Raw genomic sequence first — 20,729 nt, 5'->3', positions numbered from 1 at the left:
CAGTAACAAAAATGAAGAGATTCCTGAATCCATGGTGAAAGTTACTTAATTGGATCGAGACATGTTCAGGCACCAGAGATAAATCAGCTTTCTGGTTGCATTGTTATCATCAGGAAATACAAGAGCGTTCTATGACGACACCTATCTGTAGTCATACCTTCCTGATGAAGGGCTTTTGCCCGAAATGTCGATGTTCCTGCTCCTCGGATACTGTCTGACCTGCTGTGCTTTTCCAGCGCCACTCTGATCTACACCTACCTGTAAACTATCCATTGGGATTTGCAAACTACAAACTGGTCAGGTGATTTCTCAGCTCCAAATACCAAAGAATAATTGCAAGTTATCTTTATAGACATCTAAATGACTTGTTCTAAATGCAACAATTTTACAAGGGAGTTTTGGGGGATCATGTGACCTTTACACCTTTATACTGCTTCAGCTGCAGGTGGCAGTCTTGCTGTATATTCATAGATAACTGTGCATAGCGATAAACGTCACACCTTTTCAGAAAAATAATAACTGAGGCCTAGATATGTTAGGGTAGATCTTGAAAATATAACCCATTAAAATCCATCCCAATTTTTATTACCATGTCATCAGTGTATTTCTTTCTATGCATTTACAGAACGTGGATGTCACTAGCCAGGTCAGTATTTATTGTCCATCCCTAATTACCCAGAGGGCCATTAAGAGTCAACCAGAACTAGGCAGCATAGGTTTAAGGTGAGAGGGGAAAGATTTAACAGGGACCTAAGGGGCAACCTTTTTATGCAGAGGGTGGTACGTGTATGGAACAAGCTGCCAGAGGAAGTGGTGTAGACTGGTACAATTAAAACATTTAAAAGGCACCAGGATGGGCTCATTAATAGGAAGGGTTTAGAGGAATATGGGCCAAGTGCTGGCATGTGGGACTAGATTAATTTAGGGTATCTGGTCAGCATGGATGGGTTGGACCAAAGGGTCAGATTCCATGCTGTACATCTCGATGACTCTATCTAACCCTCAAATTCAGAAGTCTGTTGACTTCAAATTCCACCATCTTCCATGGTGGATTCAAACTGATATCCCCAGAACATTACCTGGGTCTCTGGATGAATCGTCTACTGATTATACCACTAGACCATCGCAATTTAAGAAGCACAAGAGATTTTCATGTAGCATTTGGAAACCATTGGGTAGATTTGACTTCATGCATAGCAGCATATTAATGTGCTATTACCCATTTTGCATAATCTCACCGTATATTAAAATCTACCTCATTGTCTCCAGACGACCTACAGCATCACAAACCCTTTGCCTCTTTCTCAATTCCATTAATCTGACTCATTAGTATTCCCCTCAACAAGTCTAATCAACTTAATTTAAACCATCCATTAGCCTTGATCACCCACAATCCATTTTTAACAATGCAACCATATTAATATAAAAGAGTCACATTGTCCCTATTACATTGTAACACTTCCAAATACCCTGTCTTCCCATGGCCAATAGGAATAGCCTCTTCATTATTAAAATGAATGGCTCTTTGCTGTCATTTGAATAACCTTTTCCTCCACATTGTAATATCTCCATAACCAAGGAACTAAGATTCTTTCTGAAATCGCTGTATTTTTTTTAAAGCCGCCACAATCCTTTTATTCTGGGTTGTTCAGAGCAGATTTCTACAATTTGATCTTTATTTCCTAAAGACTCCAAATTAATCATGACGACTTACCACTGCACTAACAACCAATGATACTTTAACTTCACAAGTTCTGTGGTGTTACGACTCAGATTTTGATTCTTACCTTTTCAAATGTTAGAAACATTTAATATGAGCATTTCTTGTCTGAATCCATGCAGAAAAACCTTCAGTTGCTCAGATTTTATCATTAAATGTACCATCTACAACACGCACTGCAGTAACTCACCAAAGGTCTATCCTCAGCACTTTCCAAACCTTCCATGACCTTTATCGTTTCCAAGGACAAGGGCAGCACATACATGGGAACTCCACCTCCTGCAGGTGAAGAAAGTGTTTGGTATGCTTTCCTTTACTGGTCAATGCATTGAGTATAGGAGTTGGGAGGTCATGTTGCAGCTGTACAGGACCTTGATTAAGCCACTTTTAGAATATTGCATTCAGTTCTGGTCTCCCTGCCATAGGAAAAATGTTGTTAAATTTGAAAGGGTTCAGAAAAGATTGACAAGGATGTTTCCATGGTTGGAGGGTTTGAGTTATAAGGTGATGCTGATTAGGCTGGGGCTGTTTTCCCTGGAACACTGGAGACTGGGAAGTGATCTTATAGAAACTTATAAAATCATCTTACCCAGGTGACCACCTTATTGCCAGTGTTTCCTGAGCGTGGTACTCACAGAACGATCCAGTAGAAACCTCCCTGCTGTCCCTGTGACATAAGGAATTGAATACAGGGAAGATGGCCATTCGGCCCATTGTTTCCATGTCAGTCAGCAAGAAGTCATCCAGCCTGATCCCACTTTCCAGTGTTTGTATCTGTGGTTAGATGAGTTGTCAGCCCTGCCCATCATGTGGTACTCGCTATTGGGGAGATTATCTGCCACAGATCTCTTTACTGGTCGGGATCTACAGAGTGTTTTCAGTTTTTGTGGCAGAGGAAAACCACTTATTGGTCTGACAAGAATGGCCATTTATCTTGAACAGGATGTAGATTATTGCGTAATACAATCAGGTACAAGGTATACTGGTATGGCAGGCATTGTTACTGAGATTACAAGGGAGACCAAGATAAGACCATCAGATATAGGAGGAGAAGTTGCCATTCGGCCCATTGAGTCTGCTCAGTCATTCAATCATGTTCCTCAACCTCATTCTCCTGTCTATCCCTGATAACCTTTGATCCCTTTACTACTCAAGAACTTAACTATATCTCTCTTAAATACACCCAATGGCCTGGCTTCCACAGCCTTCTACAACAATGAGCTTCACAGATTCCCTACCCTTCTCATTTCATTTCCAAATGGTCATTCCCTTCACTCCGAGGCTGTGCTTTCTGATCCTAGTCCCTCCTACTGAGAGGAAACATCTTCTCTATGTTCACTCTACACAGGCCTCTCAGTATTCTGTAAATTTCAAATAAAATCCCCCCTCATTCTCCTAAACTTCAACGAGCAAAAAGTTCAACTGGTTCTCTAATGCTCTTTGGGGAAGGAAATATGCCATCCTCATCTGGTCTGGCCTACATGGACTCCAGACCCACAACAATTAGGAGGATGAGGGGGTTCTTGTAGAAACGTATAAAGTTATGAAGGAATAGATAAGATAGAAGTAGAGAGGATGTCTCCACTGCCAGGTGAAAGTAGGACAAGAGGGTATAGCCTCAAGATTAAAAGGAGCTGATTTAGGACCAAACTGAACGGGAACTTTTTCACCCAAAGGGTTGTGAATCTGTGGAATTCCCTGCTCAGTGAAATGTTGAGACTTCCTTAGTAAACGTGTTTAAAGCTAATATAGTTTTTTTTTAAACAGTAAAGGAATTAAGGGATACAGGGAGAGGGTGAGTAAATGGAGCTGAGGCCACCAAAAGATCAGCCATGATCTTATTGAATGGTGTAGTGGGCTCGAAGGCCCATGGCCTACTCCTGCTCCTAGTTCCTATGCTCAATGTGGCTGACTCTTAACTGCCTTCTGGGCACTTGGGGTCTAGCCAGCAATGCCCATCTCCCCGTGAATGAATTAAGAATTAATATGTTTAAGAAAGAGAAAGATTCTTAAGCACAAAAAGTGTCAAAGGGGTGACATTGGGAGGATGGCATTGAGGTAGACGATCAGACATGTTGAATGGTCAGGCAGGCGTGATAGACTGTGTGCCTCTTGATCCTATTTGCTGACTTAAAATGTACCTAATTCCCAACTTCTATAAACTCAGACAGGGCTCTGAAGACAGTTGCTGGATTGGTACCAGCGATGAAGGGCTTCAGTTCTGAGGAGAGAATGGAGATGCTAACGTTGTGTCCCTCAGCGCGGAGAAGGTAAAGGGCTGGTTGAGTAAATCAGGCAAGAACTGTTTCCAGTGATAAGAGGCTCAGTAACTGGAGAGACCCAGACTGAGAGTAACCAGTAGGAAGCGAGGACTGCAGATGCTGGAAAAGCACAGCCAGGTCAGGCAGCATCCAAGGAGCATGAGATTTGATGTTCCAGGCATAATCCCTTCATCAGCAAAAATAACCAGTTACAATAGCAGCAGGGAGAGAGAATTTGATGAACGCAGTTTTAGGGGACTTGATAGGGTAGATGTAGAACGTTTTCCTTGCAGGAGAGAGTAGGACGAGAGGCATAATCTCAGACTAAGGGATAAGATTAAGAATAACATTGAAGACAAAAGATGGCACAGTGGCTCAGTGGTTAGCACTGCTGCCTCCCAACACAAGGGACCAGGGTGTGATTCCACCCTCCAGTGACTGTCTGTGTGGAGTTTGCACATTCTCCCCATCTCTGTGGGATTCCTCGGGGTGCTCCGGTTTCCTCCCACAGTCCAAAGATGTGCAAGTTTGGCTGGATTGAATATGCTTAACTTGCCCCATTGTATCCAGGGATGTGCAGGCTAAGTGGGTTAGCCATGGGAGATACAGGGAAAGAGTAGGGGTGGATCAGAGTGGGATGTTTTTTGGAGGATCAGTGTTGGCTTGATGGGCTGAATTGCCTGCTTCTACACTGTGGGGATTCTGTGAAGATGAACAGGTCAATCTGTGGAATTGTTTACCACGGAGAAATGTTGAGGCTGCATTGTTACCTTTTCAAGAAAGAGTTAGATATAGTTCTTAGGGTTAAAGACTATGGGGAGAAACCAGAACAAGGATTGGAGGATCAGCGGCAATCATATTGAATGGCAGGAACAGGCTCCATTAGCCACATGGCCTACTCCTGCTCCTGATTCCTATACTCAAGGCTGAGATTTTTAATCAGTGAGGGATTCAAGAGTTATGAGGGAAAAGGTGTGAAAATGGAGTTGAGAATGGTTAGAGCAGCCATGCTGTCACTGAATGGTGGACTTATGCTCCATTGTCTAAAGGTCTTATGAGTTCTTGAGTTCCAGCAGGTGTTGGAAATGGTTTCAATAGCAACTTTCAAAAGGCAAATGGATCAATATCAGAAAAAGAAAAAAAGCTAAGGGGAGAGATAATGAGGAGTGGGTCGAATAGAAGAGCTTTCTCAAAGAGCTAACATGAGCTTGGTGAGCAAAACTACCTCCATCCATGCTGTATGAGTCAATGAGCCAGGAGTGTTCCCAAATCTGACTGCAAGATATAAGACTAGCTAAGCCAGAGTTAGCTTCTCCTCCCTGCTTTGATCTATAATTAGTCTACATTTGCCTATCGGAGACTGACCATGTTTCTGATCGCTGTCTATTGATCTTTGGGGAAGACATTTCCTAATTAATTCTTCGGATAAGGGCATCATGGATTGGGTTCCCAACCCTTTAGGATTTCCCTGGAATCTCCAGGATTGAAAGATTAATCTTCAGAACACTGCATTGATCAAAGCCCAGAGAAAAATCATTAGAGGGCACAAATAATTATTGTCTTTACTTAAGAATTAATATTTGAATTATTGTGTAATTATTGTGTACAGTTCTGGTCACCCCCATTATGGGAAGGGTGTGGAAGCATTGGAAAAGGTACAGTGGAGATTTACCGGGATGTTGCCTGGTCTAGAGGGAAGGTCTTATGAGGAAATGCTAAGAGACTTAGGTCTGTTCTCATTGGAAAGAAGAAGGCTAAGGGGGGATTTGATTGAGACATACAAGATGATCAGAGAATTAGAAAGGGAGACAGTGAAAGACTTTTTCCCAGAATGATGATGTCAGCTTGTACGAGGTGGCATAACTACAAATTGAGGGGTGATAGATTGAAGACAGATATCAGAAGAAAGTTCTTTACACAGAGAGTGGTAAGGATGTGGAATGCCTTACCTGCTAATGTAGTCAACTCAGCCACATTAGGGAGATTTAAACAATCCTTAGATAAGCACATGGATGATTTTGGGATAGTGTAGGGGGATGAGCTGAGAATAGTTCACAGGTCGGTGCAACATCGAGGGCCGAAGGGCCTGTTCTGCACTGTATTGTTCTATGTTGAGTTCTTTGCTGAGATATTTGTATCATCGATAGTCACAGGTGAGATGCTGCAAGACTGGAGGTTGGAAAACGTGGTGCCACTGTTTAAGAAGGGCGGTAAAGACAAGCCAGGAAACTATAGACTGGTGAGCCTGACCTCGGTGGTGGGCAAGTTGTTGGAGGGAATCCTGAGTGACAGGATGTATTTGTGTTTGGAAAGGCAAGGACTGATTTGGGATAGTCAACATGGCTTTGTGTTGGGAAATCATGTCTCACAAACTTGATTGAGTTTTGTGAAGAAGTAACAAAGAAGATTGATGAGGCAGAGCACTAGATGTGACTTATATGGACTTCAGTAAGGCATTCGACAAGGTTCCCCATGGGAGACTGGTGAGCAAGGTTAGATCTCACGGAATACAGAGAGAACTAGCCATTTGGATACTGAACTGGCTCAAAGGTAGAAGACAGATGGTGGTGGTGGATGGTTGTTTTTCAGACACGGGGCCTGTGACCAGTGGAGTGCCACAAGGACCGGTGCTGGGTCCTTAACTTTTTGTCATTTACGTAAATGATTTGGATGTGAGCATAAGAGGTACAGTTAGTAAGTTTGCAGATGACACCGAAATTGGAGGTGTAGTGGACAGCGAAAAGGGTTACCTCAGAATACAACAGGATCTTGACCAGATGGGCCAATGGGCTGAGAAGTGGCAGATGGAATTTAATTCAGATAAATGCGAGGTGCTGCATCTTGGGAAAGCAAATCTTAGCAGGACTTATACACTTAATGGTAAGGTCCTAGGGAGTGTTGCCGAACAGAGACCTTGGAGTGCAGGTTCATAGCTCCTTGAAAGTGGACTTGCAGGTAGACAGGACAGTGAAGAAGGCTTTTGGTATGCTTTCCTTTATTGGTCAGAGTATTGAGTACAGGAGTTGGGAGGTCATGTTGCAGCTGTACAGGACATTGGTTAGGCCACTGTTGGAATAATGCATGCAATTCTGGTCTCCTTCCTATCGGATAGATGTTGTGAAACTTGAAACGGTTCAGAAAAGATTTACAAGGGTGTTGCCAGGGTTGGAGGATTTGAGCTATAGGGAGAGGCTGAATAGGCTGGGGCTGTTTTCCCTGGAGTGTCGGAGGCTGAGGGGTGACCTTATAGAGGTTTACAAAATTATGAGGGGCTTGGATAGGATAAATAGACAGAGTCTTTTCCCTGGGGTCGGGGAGTCCAGAACTAGAGGGCATAGGTTTAGGGTGAGAGGGAAAGGTATAAAAGAGACCTAAGGGGGCAACCTTTTCACGCAGAGGATGGTACGTGTATGGAATGAGCTGCCGGAGGATGTGGTGGAGGCTGGTACAATTGCAACATTTAAGAGGCATTTGGATGGGTATATGAATAGGAAGGGTTTGGAGGGATATGGGCCGGGTGCTGGCAGGTGGGACTAGATTGGGTTGGGATTATCTGGTCAGCATGGACGGGTTGGACCGAAGGGTCTGTTTCCATGCTGTACATCTCTATGACTCTATGACCCTATGTTCTATGAACAACATCATGATGAATAATAAGAACATTGGCGATGGGGAAGGAAAACAAAATAGCTCAATGAGATAATGGGAAGCTTGCATTCTAATTGGCAGTGGTTGGGGTGGGGTGGGGGGCGCATTTTGTTGCATGGTTAGACAAGTCACACAATTCTGGTCTCCCTCCCTATTGAAACAATGTTGTGGAACTTGAAAGGGTTCAGAACAGATCCACAAGGATATTGCCAGTGTTGGAGGGTTCGAACTAGAGGGAGAGGTTGAATAGGCCAGGGCTATTTTCCCTGGAGTGTCAGAGGCTGAGGATTAATGTTATAGAGGTTTATAAAATCATGAGGTGCATGGATTAGATTCTCGATGGTGTACAAGCAGGCAAGTCCACACTGACCCTCTGAAGAGTAACCCACCCAGACCCGTTTCCCTCTGATCAATGCACCTCACACTATGGATAATTTAGCATGGCCACTTCACCTGACCTGCACATTTTTGGACTGTGGGAGGAAACCAGAGCACCCGGAGGAAACCCACGCAGACACAGGAAGAACATGCAAACTACACACAGACAGTCACCCGAGACTGGAATCAAACCCGGGTCCCTGGCGCTATGAGGCAGCAGTGCTAACCACTGAGCCACCGTGCTGGCCCACGGTGAGAGTGAATAGCTTTTCCTGGGGTAGGTGAGTCCAAAACTAGAGGGCATGTGTCTAAGGTGGGGGAGAAAAGATTTAAAAGAGACCTAAGGGGCAAAGGGTGTGTTTTCTTTCTTTATTCATTCACAAGATGAAGGGCATTGCAAGATAGGCCATCATTTATTGCGCATCCCTAATTGCCCAGAGGGCAGTTAAAAGTCAATCACATTGCTGTAGATCTGTAGTCACATGTATGCCAAACCAGAATGGCAGTTTCCTTCCCTAAAGGAGACTAGCAAACCAGATGGGTTTTCATGAAAATCGCCAATGGATTCCTGGTCATTATTAGATCCTTAATTCCAGACTTTTATTGAATTCAAATCCCACCATGGTGGGATTCAAATCCAGGCTCCCCTATCTGGGTCACTAGATTAAGATTCATTCCTGACGAATTTACGCTTGAAATGTCAACTCTCCTGCTCCTCGGATGCTGCCTGACCAGCTGTGCTTTTCCAGTGCCACACTTTTTAACTGACTAGATTAATAGTCCGGCGATAACCCCACCAGGCCATCACCTCCCCGCTTATGGAATGAGCTGCCAGAGGGAGTGGTGGAGGCTGGTACAATTATAGCATTTAAAAGGCATCCGGATGGGTTTATGAATAAGAAGGGCTGAGAGGGATATGGGCCAAGTGCTGGCAAATGGGACTAGATTAATTTTAAGATATTTGGTCAGCATGGATGAGTTGGACCAAAGGGTCTGTTTCCGTGCCGTACATCTTGATGATTCTGTGTCAGGCATCCAATAATGTGAGAGACAGCATAGCAGGAGGACAGGGACAATATCTCAGGAGGATATCCCAGGTTGCTCTGAGGTTATGAATTCCTGAAACTGGACCAAGGAACAGTGGAGGAACGGTGATGTCATTCCAGACAGAATAGTTGTGTGACTTGATGTCCTTACTGATGGCCGAGTTCCTGGCTTTGGAAGGTGATGTTGAAGGAGCCTTGGTGAGTTGCTGTAGATGGTACACACTGCTACCCCTGCACGTGAACTGCATTTGGAAACAGGATCAGGATTAGCTCTGATCAGTCAACACTCAATACACTCACACGGGGAGTTTGGTTTCCTGGTCACATTATCACATGACTCAGCACTGCCAATAAGGACCACGTCATCAATAACCACCTTCTGGCTGAGTTAGAGGTCAAAAGGTGAGTACTGCCCAGCATTTATCAGCATCACATTGATGTCCTGATCGAGTTTCAATCCCAGAGGGGAGTCAGGAAGGAATACTTGTCCCTGTGTTTGATGGAGATAGTGTAGAGAGAGCTTTACTGTATAGGGGAAGGTTTATTCTGTATCTAACCCGGTGCTGTACCTGTCCTGGGAGTGTTTGATGGGGACAGTGTAGAGGAAGATTCATTCTGTATCTAACCCGGTGCTGTACCTGTCCTGGGAATGTTTGATGGGATGGTGTAGAGGAGGGTTTACTCTGTATCTAACCCGGTGCTGTACCTGTCCTGGGAGTGTTTGATGGGGACAGTGTAGAGGAAGGTTTATTCTGTATCTAACCCGGTGCTGTACCTGTCCTGGGAGTGTTTGATGGGGACAGTGTAGAGGAAGGTTTATTCTGTATCTAACCCGGTGCTGTACCTGTCCTGGGAGTATTTGATGGGATGGTGTAGAGGAAGGTTTATTCTGTATCTAACCTGGTGCCGTACTTGTCCTGGAGTGTTTGATGGGGGTAGTGTAGAGGAAGGTTTATTCTGTACCTAACCCTGTGCTTTAAACTGACATTAAACTGACTATGAAAGAATAGTGAAAGCTTCAACTTGCAGTGTTCATTTTTCCCTTTGTGATTTTTTCTACTAGGCATAAGCACCTACACAGATAAACTCTTCAAGTTTCGGAATGGAAGGTGGGAAGACATCCTGAGTGATGAGATCAACGTGCACAGAGAGGTTGCTAACCGATTTGCCGGCCGCTCAGTTGCATGTGTGGATCGAAAGGTAAATGGGCCCCCACAGCAATCCATTCCATTCCTGCTCATGTCCCCGCCGAGAGTGAAATAGCACATGTTCCTCCTTCACCTCACTATATACCCAACTCCAACAACAGCTTGCATTTATATAGCACCTTTAATGCAGCAAAATGCTCCATGGATCATTATCAAGGAAAATTCCATTTCAGGAAATATAAGAACAGGTGAGCAATAGTTTGGCCAAAGCGTAGGTTTTAAGGAGTGAACATTAGAGAGGGAGAGCTCTTCAGGAGGGGAATGCCAAAGTGTAAGGCCAATTTGGCTGCATGCATGACTAGATAGGCCAAATGGCCTTTTCTGCATCTTATGTTAAATAGATAGAACAATAAGATTAGTCTCACAGAAGGCCAGGTTTGGAAGATCATTGAGTGTCTGTAAGGTTTGCAGAATCCTTACAGTGCAGAAACAGGCCATTTAGTCTATCTCGTGGATCAACCCTCAAAAGCGCCTCCTACCCAGACCCTATCCCCGTAACCCCATGCTCACCACAGCCAATCCACCCTAACCTGCACATCTTTGGACTGACAGAGGAAACCGAAGCACTGGGAGGAAACCCCACTGACACAGGGAGAATGTGCAAACTCCACACAGGCAGTCACCTGAGGCTAGAATTGAACCCGGGTCCCTGGCGCTGTGAGGCAGCAGTGAGCCAATACACAGACATGACAAGAAAGCAGATCAGGTTGAAGATGGGTCTGTCTCATTCTCAGTTGGATAGGTGAGTGTGTGAAATGTCCCAAAGTCAGACCCCATCTCGGGAAAAATGTAATGGCTTTGAATTAGTGCAACCATGTTTGACATAAAGATAATGGGATTTAAGTAATGTGAAGACATTACAGAAATCTGGCTGATGTTTTCACACCATGACTGAATCTGCCTCCACCACTCTCTCAGGTATTCTGTGTCCCAAAAAGATTGTGGGTGTTGAATACTTAGACCTCTCAAGGTTGAGACTGATCGATGTTTGTCCCCTAAGGATTCCATGGGGACCAAAAGATGGCTAAGGGGAGTTGAAGTTCCCTAATTAGGTCTAATTCCAATTCTGAGTGACCATAAGAAAGCCATATATCCCTCTGGAATCTTATGTAAGACCTTCAAATGGTATCATGGTATTGTCACTGGGCTAGTAATCCGTTACCTGTGTTTAATGTTCTTGGGCAGTGGGTTTGAATTCTGTCATGGCACATGGTGAGATTTGAGGTCAATATTTTAAAAACATCTGGAATAAAAAGCTAATCCAATGACAATCATGTGACCTTTGATTATAATAAATTCTCTGCTTGGAAAAGTGTACGGCAAAGTCCTACAATCCATTTGTAGGGTGTGGAATGCAACAGGATATTTTCAGAATTTACTCATTGTTCTTGTCCCGTTTTAGTTTGCTATATTAACTATCTGCTGACAATTCCAGCCATAGTTCATCACTGTCAGTTGTTAAACCTGTTTCCCAACACTGTCATCACCTTCTTGTGGATATCTCCCGCATCAATTCATTCTGAAATGTTATTATACCCTCTGGAACAGTAAGGACTTGAAACCAAGAAATCCTGGCCCAGAGGATAGGGATACTACCACTGCACCAAAAAAAGCCCCTCATCACTTGACTTATTTTTTTTAATAAGCAGCATTGGCATATTACAGACAATAAATGCCTACATTTCTGGCAAGTGCTGGGTGAGGCTAATCTATGGAAAGGATAAGATTAATCTGGGTAATTTAGTACATGTGCAGTTGAGTTCACTTTCCATGACAATAGATATGTGACCAAGTAGGTGGCGATACCATGGAATCCTCACTAGGCCCAGCACTTCCTGACATGGTTACCATGGGAAACATATTTTTAAAGAATGACTTCTAACCTCCTATGCCTTGCATGTTTCAGACATATAGATGACATACTGGAATCCGTAGCCCCATCACAGAGTTACTTTAGATAATTGTTTTTATTCACTTGTGGGATATGTCTATTGCTGGCTGGCCAACATTTATTGCCCATCCCCAATTGCCCTTGAGAAGGTGGTGGTGAGCTGTCTTCTTGAACCACTGCAATCCACCTGTTGTAGGTTGACTCACAATGCCGCTAAGGGGGGAATTCAAGGATTTTAACCAAAAGGCAGGGAAGAAATGATGATATATTTCCAAGTCAGGATGGTGAGTGGCTTGGAGGGAAAGATTAGATTCCCTACAGTATGGAAACAGGCCCTTCGGCCCAACAAGTTCACACCGACCCTCCGAAGAATAACCCACCCAGACCCATTCCCCCACCCAGTTTTTACCCCTGATGAATGCACCTAACACTATGGGCAATTGAGCATGGCCAATTCACCTGACCTGCATATCTTTGGATTGTGGGAGGAAACTGGAGCACCCGGAGGAAACCCACGCAGACACAGGGCAAACGTGCAAACTCCACACAGTCACCTGAGACAGGAATCAAACCCGGGTCCCTGCCGCTGTGAGGCAACAGTGATAACCACTGAGCCACCATGCCGTCCAACTTGCAGGTGATGGTGTTCCCACGTATCTGCTGCCCTTGTCTTTTGAGATGGAAGTGGTCGTGGGTTTGGAAGGTGCAGTCTTGGAATCTTTGGTGAATGTCTGCAATGCATCTTGTAGATAGTACACGCTGCTGCTACGGAGTGTCATTGACGGAGGGAGTGGATGCTTGTGGATGTGATATCAATCAAGCAGGCTGCTTTGTCTGGATGAAGTCAAGCTTCTTGAATGTTATTGGGGCTGTACTCATCCAGGCAAGTGCAGAGTATTCCATTACAGTCCTGACTTGTGCCTTAAAGATGGTGGACAGGCTTTGACGATTCAGGAGGTGAGTTACTTGCTGCAGTATTCTAGCCTGTGACCTGTTCTTGTAGATACTGTATTGATGTGGTGAGTCCAGTTGAGTTTCTGGACAATAGTAACCTTGGGATGTTGATCAGGGTGGCTTCAATGATGGTAAAACCCAAACACATTGAATAACTCATTGAATATCATGGTGCGGTTGTTAGGTTCCCTCTTATTGGAAATGGTGATTGCCTGGCAGCAATGTTACTTGCCATTTGTCAGCCAGAACCTGGATATTGTCCAGACCTTGTTGCAATTGAACATGGACTACTTCAGAACCTGAGGAATCACAAATGGTGCTGAACACTGTGCAATCATCACTGAACATCCCCACTTCTGACCTTATGGTGGAGGGAAGGTCATTGGTGAAGCAGCTGAAGATGGTTGGGCCAAGGACACTACCCTGAGGAACTCCTGCAGAGATGTCCTGGAGTTGAGATGACTGATGTCCAACAACTATGATCGTCTTCCTATGCGCTAGGTATAACTCCAATCCATGGGGCATTCCCCCCACCCCCATTATCATTAATTCCAGTTTTGCTATGGCTCCTTGATACCATACTTGGTCAAATGTGCCTTGATGTCAAGTACTCTCAACTCACCTCTGGAATTCAACTGTTTTGACAATGTTTGAACCAAGGCTGTAATGAAGTCAGGAGCTGAGTGCCCCTGGTGGAGCCCAAGATGGGCATCACTGAGCAAGTTATTGCTGAGCAGATGCTGCTTGATAGCACTGTGGTGACACCTTCCATCAGTTTACCAATAAGAGGGGAAGCAAGACCATTTGGCCCATTGAGTCCACTCCACCATTTAATCATGACTGATGGGCGTTTCAATATCACGTATCCACACTCTCCCGGTAGCCCTTAAGTCCTTGTGAGATCAAGAATTTACCAATCCCAGCCTTGAAGACACCCAACATCCCAGCCTCCACTGCACTCTGCGGCAATGAATTCCATAGGCTCACCATTCTCTGGCTGAAGAAATGCCTCCTCATTTCCATTCTAAATTGACCCCCTCTAATTTTAAGGCTGTGCCCATGGCTCCTAGTATCCCTGCTTGACAGAAACAACTTCCCAGCATCCATCCTTTCTAAGCCATGCATTGTCTTGTAAGTTTCTGTTAGATCTCCCCTCAACTTTTAAACTCTAAGAATACAATCCCAGGATTCTCAGACAGTCATCATATGTTAGGCCTACCATTCCAGGGATCATCCGTGTGAAGTAGATGATCTAGAGTAGACTGATGGAGCAGTAATTGGTTGGATAGGATTTGTTTAATAAGGAGAACTTTGCAGGATCAACAGGGCTGTTTTTACCATTGCCATTTCTGGTGCCTAGGTCAGTGCCGCGTGGTCCATTTGGCTTTATTTCTTCGTTGGTCAATTGATACAACCGAGGAGCTTGCTAGGCTATTTCAGAAGGCAGCTGGTTTAATACATATCTGACTGTGGGTCTGGAGTCAGGTATGTATTAAACCAGGTCAGAATGGCAGATTTTCTTCCCCGAAGGACATTAGTGAACCAAATGGGTTTTTCCGGACAATTGACAATCGTTTTATGGCCATCAGTGGATTCTTCTAACCAGTTAATTTTCATGGAATTCAGATTCCACCATCTGAATTTAAACCTGGATCCCCAAGATATCAGTTGAGGTTCTGGATTAATAATCAGGCAATAATACCACTGGGCCATTACCATATAATAAACTCCATACGGCTGAGCTCCCTTTCCTCGATGTGTGGGTTCAAAGATCCGCAATGGGTTCTCAACCCATTGGCCAAAAGCGTCACTTGCCAGTAAACACCTTGGGATTCCTCCAGTCCAGCGTGCATGAGATCAGTCTTAATGGCAGTGAATTTTCTAACATTTTCATAATTTTTAAATTGTATTTGTTCCCAGTCATTTTACAAATCTATCAAGTGAATAGCGACTGAAAGTAATAAAAAGTTACCTTGCCCTTGAAAGATATAATTATAGAATCCCTACAGTGTGGGAGCAAGCCATTCAGCCCATCAAGTTCTCACTGACTTTCTGAAGACCCACTCTATTCCCATAACCTTGCATTTCCCATGACTAATCCATCTAGTCTGCACATCCCTGGACAGTTTAGCATGGCCAGTTCACCTAACATGTACAGGTTTGGGCTGTGGGACACAGGGAAAATGTGCAAACTCCACACAGCCAGTCACCCGAGGGTGGACTCAAACCCATTTCTTTGATGCTGTGAGGCAGCAAAATAACCACTAAGCCACCCCAACAGCTTTGTTAAATGCTGCCAGCAGCAACACTGTTGAGGTCAGTTAAGCTAACCTCGCGTATGGAATAATACCCTTGCGTCTCTTTCAACTTGCTCCTTTATTTTGGAGCAGAAGCTAAGAAGCCCTTCGTTTCACAAAGTGCAGGAGAAGTCTGGAACACTTTCCCTTCAGAAAGTTGTTGAGATTGTGAGGGCGATGGAGTCTACTGACAGTTTCTAAATGGGAATCAACAGATTTTTATTCTGTGAACATCAAGTATTCGTACACCCATTGGTGTCAGATGTCTGGAGGGTGAAGTGGGTGGAGGTGGCGGTAAAAAGGTAAATAACCGAGAGTGACTTGACTGTGGGTGGTGACTTTGATTTTGAATTCTTGGAGAATGGCTGAATCGCTAAAAGGCAAAGAAAGACTTTGATAAATACAAGCACTGTATGATAAAATTCGAAGATTTTTCATCCTTTTTCTCCATCAACATTGAGTAGACAATGAGGAGATATTTGAACAAAAGCTACTCCCACTAGATTTTGCAACCTCAATAAACACTGCTAATATGGTAATTAAAAGCCTAATTCACACAGTTATTGTAAGTACATACTGATTCATCATGATGCAAATTGATATTGCTCTTGTAATTAGTATTAATGAAAATATAAAGCAATCCTTCGTTTTGTGTTGCTAATGCACTGGAAATTAATAAGAATAAGATGGGTTATCATAAATTAGAGTGAGGTGATGGTCTACTGCATTATCTCTCGACTATTAATCCAGAGACCCAGGTAATATTCAGGGGATGTTGCTCAAAATCTGAAATTAAGAGTCTAAGGGTGACCACGAAACTGTTGCTGATTGTCAGGAGAAACCCATCAGGTTCACTAATGTCCTTTAGGGAAGAAAACTGACATCCTTACTCGGTCTGGCCTACGTGTTACTCCAGACCCACAGCAATGTGACTGACTCTTTCTTACTGCACTGAGAGCAATTAGGGATAGCCAAAAAATGTTGGCCTGGCTTGTGACACCTAAATCCTGCGAATGAATTAAAACAAAAGGAATTATCTGTGTGAAAGTAATCAGTGTGTGTTTTGCCTCGGTCTACATTTGGACCCTTACCCAACTGGAATCTCAGAAATTCACCAAAAATCCTCAGACAGCACCTTCTAATACCATGACTACTTCCCTCTAGACTGATAAGAGCAGCAGATACATGGGGACACCTGCAACCAAAAGTCTCTCTCCAAGTCACTAACATTTTGACTTGGAAATATATCACTGTTCCTTCACTGTCACTGGGTTAAAGTCCTGGAATTCCCTCCCTAAGGGCAAACAGTACATAATGGCCCAGCCAGTGACATTTAGATCTCATGAGTGAATAAGAAAAAAATCACCTTTCCCAAGAGACCAAGCACGTTTATTGAGGCAGCCTGTATCCATGGGGAAATGCAGGTTAGGGAGATCGTTTATTTGTCGAAAGCTAATGAATAGAGTTGAAATAAATCTCCACACCAAGTGTCTGTAGGAACCTCCTGTTCAAAAAGGATAATGTGGTCTGTGCTTTGGTCTGTCATGGAACCTGTGCTTCATGGGTAACAATCACAGAATGGAAACTGGCCATTTGGCCCAACAAGTCCACACCAACCCTCCGAAGAGTAACCTGCCCAGTCTCATTCCCCTACCCTGTTACTCTGGATTTCCTCTGACTAATACACCCAATCTACACATCCATGAACACTACGGGCAATTTACCATGGCCAATCCACCTAACCTGCACATCTCTTCGACTGTGGGAGGAAACTCACGCAAACAAGGGGAGAATGTACAAACTCCACACAGATAGTCGCCCGAGGCTGAAATCAAACCAGTGAGCCACCGTGTCGGCTGTAAAGGTAGGAAATTAATTCATTTAAGTGTTTCTGTTTCAATGCAAATGAACTCTGGCATTTTTAATTAATGCTGCCCCAATCAATCCACTCAGTGATATTATGACACATCTCTTGTTCGGATAGGACTTGTATCCAAGCCTCCTAGCTAAGAGATAGGAACATTACCACTGTACCACAAGAGACATTAAGGCCAGCATTTATTATCCACCCCAATGGAATCTTGTTGTGATAGTTTAATGATAATTTTTACAAAGAAAATATTCAATTCTAGGTTTGTTAATTAAATCTAAATTTACCAACCACCAAATAATGACTGGAACCCATAATCCCAGAATATTACCCTGCGCCTCTAGGTTACTAGCCAGTGACATTATCACAATGTCACCATCTCCCCTAATAATATTATTCACATGACTGTCATGGCCACATTTCAGAAGTATACTGTTGGCTGGAAAGCACTTTGAGATATCCTAAGGTTGTGAAATTTGCTATTGAAATACAAGCTTCTTCCTTTCCTTTGTGCCCCTCCTATAGGTAAGCATGTGTTTCTGAAAGTGGAGTATGCATTTTTGAAATGTTCATCCATAACGTGGGCGTAGTTGGGTGGGCGTGTATTGCCCATCTCTGATTGCCCTGGAGAAGGTGGGGGTGAGTTGTCTTCTTGCACCACTGCACTCCATGTGCTGTAGGTAGGCCCACAATGCCCTTAGCGAGGGAATTCCAGGATTTTGACCTAGTGACAGTGAAGGAATGGTGGTCTATTTTCAAGTCAGTGAGTGACTCGGAGGGGAACTTGCAGGGGGTGATGTTCCCATGTATCTTCTGCCCTTGTCCTTCTAGATGGTAGAGGTTATAGCACCATATGCCAAATAATTGGTTAGAAGTATTTTTCATAACACCTTTCACAACCTCAGGATATCAGAAAGTGCTTCACAGCCAATTAATGAAGTATGTTTTGAAGTGAACTGCATATTGTAACATTGGAAACACTGCAGCCAATTTGTAACATTGCATAAAGAGTGACATAACCATTACCAGGTAACTGGTTTTAGTGATATTGATTGGGGGATTAATATTAAGAATACAGTAGAGAACCTGTTAATGAATTTTGTGCATAATAAGATGTTTCTGGGAATGGAGGGCTTGAGGTATAAAACTTGAATGAATAGACTGAGACGTTTTTCACTGGAGTGTAGGAGGTTGAGGGGTGACTTTATTGAGGTTCTTAAAATCAATCAGGGGTATATATTAGGTGAAAGACAAGGGTCTTTTTCCTGCGGGTGGGAGACTTCAAAACTAGGGGGCATATTTTAAGGTGAGAGGAGAAAAATTTTAAAAGGATGTGAGGGGCACCATTTTTTCACACAAAGAGTGGTTTGTATGTGGTATAAACTGCCAGAGAAAGTGGTGGATGCAAGTACAGTTACAATGTTCAAAAGACATTTGGATAAGTTCTTGAATAGGAAAGGTTTGGAGAAATATGGACCAAGGAATTTACAGTGGGGATTGAAAGAAAATGGCTGACAAACTAAATTTGTACTTTGCTTCTGTCTTCTCAAAGGACAACACAACTAGCGAACCAGAAAAGATGGGGAACACGGGGTTTACTGAGAGGGAAGAACTGAAGCAAATCCCTATTTATAGTGAGGTTGTGTTGGGAAAATTGATGGGATTGAAGGCTGGTAAATCCCCAGAGCTTGATGATCCACATCCCAGAATACTTAAGGAAGAGGTCTGAGAAGTGGTGGACACGTTGGTGGTCATCTTCCAAGATTCGTTCGACTCTGGAACAGTTCCTACAGATCGGAGAGTAACTAACATAATCCACTATTTATAAAGAGAGGTAGAGAGAAACACAGTGTCAGAGCAAATCACTGCAGATGCTGGAATCTGTGCTGAAAACAAAAAATGCTGGATATCACAATGGGTCAGGCAGTATCCATGGAGAGAGAGCAAGTGAGTGTATCGAGTTTAGATGATCTCATGTTTTGTTTTCAGGTAGATAGAAAACTGCGAATCATAGACCAATGAGGCTGACATTGGTGGTGGGGTATCATAGAATCCCTACAGTATGGTAGCAGGCCATTCTGCCCATAGAGATCAGACCAACCCTCCAAAGAACATCCCAACCAGAACCAGATAATCCCTGTAACCTTGCATTTTCCATGGCTAATCCACCTAACCTATGCACCTTTGGACTGTGGAAGTAAACCCACGCAGACTCAGAGAGGGTGTGCAAACTCCACACAGTCACAGGAATCAGGCACTGTGAGACAGCATTGCTAACCACTGAGCTGCCATGTCATCCACAGTGCCAGAAAGTGTCAAGAATTTTATAGCGGAGCATTTAGAAACCAGAGGAGTATCAGCATGGATTTACAAAAGGGAAATATGCTTGCCAAATCTACTGAAATTCTTTGAGGATGTAACTAATGGAGTTTATGGGCAGCATGGTGACACAGTGGTTAGCACTGTTGCCTCACAGTGCCAGAGACCCAGGTTCAATTCCCACCTCAGGCAACTGTCTGTGTGGAGTTTGCACATTCTTCAGTGTCTGTGTGCGTTTGCTCTGGTTTCCTCCCACAGTCCAAAAATGTGTAGGTTAGGTGAATCGGCCATGCTAAATTCCCTGTAGTGTTAGGTGAAGGGGTAAATGTAGTGGAATGGGTCTGAGTGGGTTGCTCTTCAGAGGGTCGGTGTGGGATTGTTGGGCCGAAGGGCCTGTTTCCACACTGTAAGTAATTTAATCTAATTGGGGGAAGCTGGTCTGTGTGATTTATTTGGACTTTCCACATGGAGATTAATGTGTACATTTAAAATGCATGGGATTGGGGGAAGTGTATCGAGTTGGATAAACAAAGTTGATTAGCAGACAGAAAACAAAAAGTAGGAATAAATTAGTCTTTTTTCTGAATGAAAGCAGTAACCATTGGGAACGATCTCAAGGCTCCAGCCATTGACAATATCTGTTGATGGTTTAGGTGAGAGAACTAAATATAATATCTCAAAATTTGCAGATGACATAAAGCTGAGGGGAAGGGTGAGCTGTGAGGTGCATACAGAGATGTTGCAGTGTGATTTGGACAGGCCGTGTGAGTGGGCAAATGCAAGGCAGATACATTATAGTGCAGATAAATGTGAGGTTATCCACTTTGACAGCAATAACAGGGAGGCACGTTATTATTTGAATGGCTGCAAATTGAGAGAAGGGAATGTTCAACAAGACTCGGGTGTCCTTGTGTACCAGTCACTGAAGGTAAGAGTGCAGGTACAGCAGGCAGTGAAGAAGGTAAACTGTATATTGGCCTTCATAGTGAGAGGGTTCAAGTACGGGAACAAAAATGTCTGGCTGCAATTGGTGAGACTACGCCTGGAATATTGGGTGCAGATTTCTCCTGCTGATCTGAGGAAGGATGTTTGTGTTATGGAGTGAGTACAGTGAGGATTTACCAAACTAATTCCGAG

The 20,729-nt window shown here is 43.7% G+C and overlaps 1 protein-coding gene across 4 annotated transcripts in view; it reads left to right on the top strand.

Moving 5' to 3' along the window:
* The window catches only part of crtac1b (cartilage acidic protein 1b), a 432,025-nt gene that overhangs the window by 125,320 nt on the left and 285,976 nt on the right, over positions 1-20,729 (top strand). For all 4 annotated transcript variants that reach the window (XM_060842222.1, XM_060842221.1, XM_060842219.1 and 1 more), the window contains exon 4: positions 10,117-10,253. In XM_060842222.1, coding sequence (XP_060698205.1) covers positions 10,117-10,253 — 137 coding nt within the window. The remainder of the gene's footprint in view (positions 1-10,116; positions 10,254-20,729) is intronic.

Source organism: Hemiscyllium ocellatum, chromosome 22 (genome assembly GCF_020745735.1).
Source record: "Hemiscyllium ocellatum isolate sHemOce1 chromosome 22, sHemOce1.pat.X.cur, whole genome shotgun sequence".
Lineage (NCBI taxonomy): Eukaryota > Metazoa > Chordata > Chondrichthyes > Orectolobiformes > Hemiscylliidae > Hemiscyllium > Hemiscyllium ocellatum.
The sequence above is the reverse complement of the archived record's forward strand: the minus strand, read 5'-3'. Positions and strand labels throughout refer to the sequence as shown.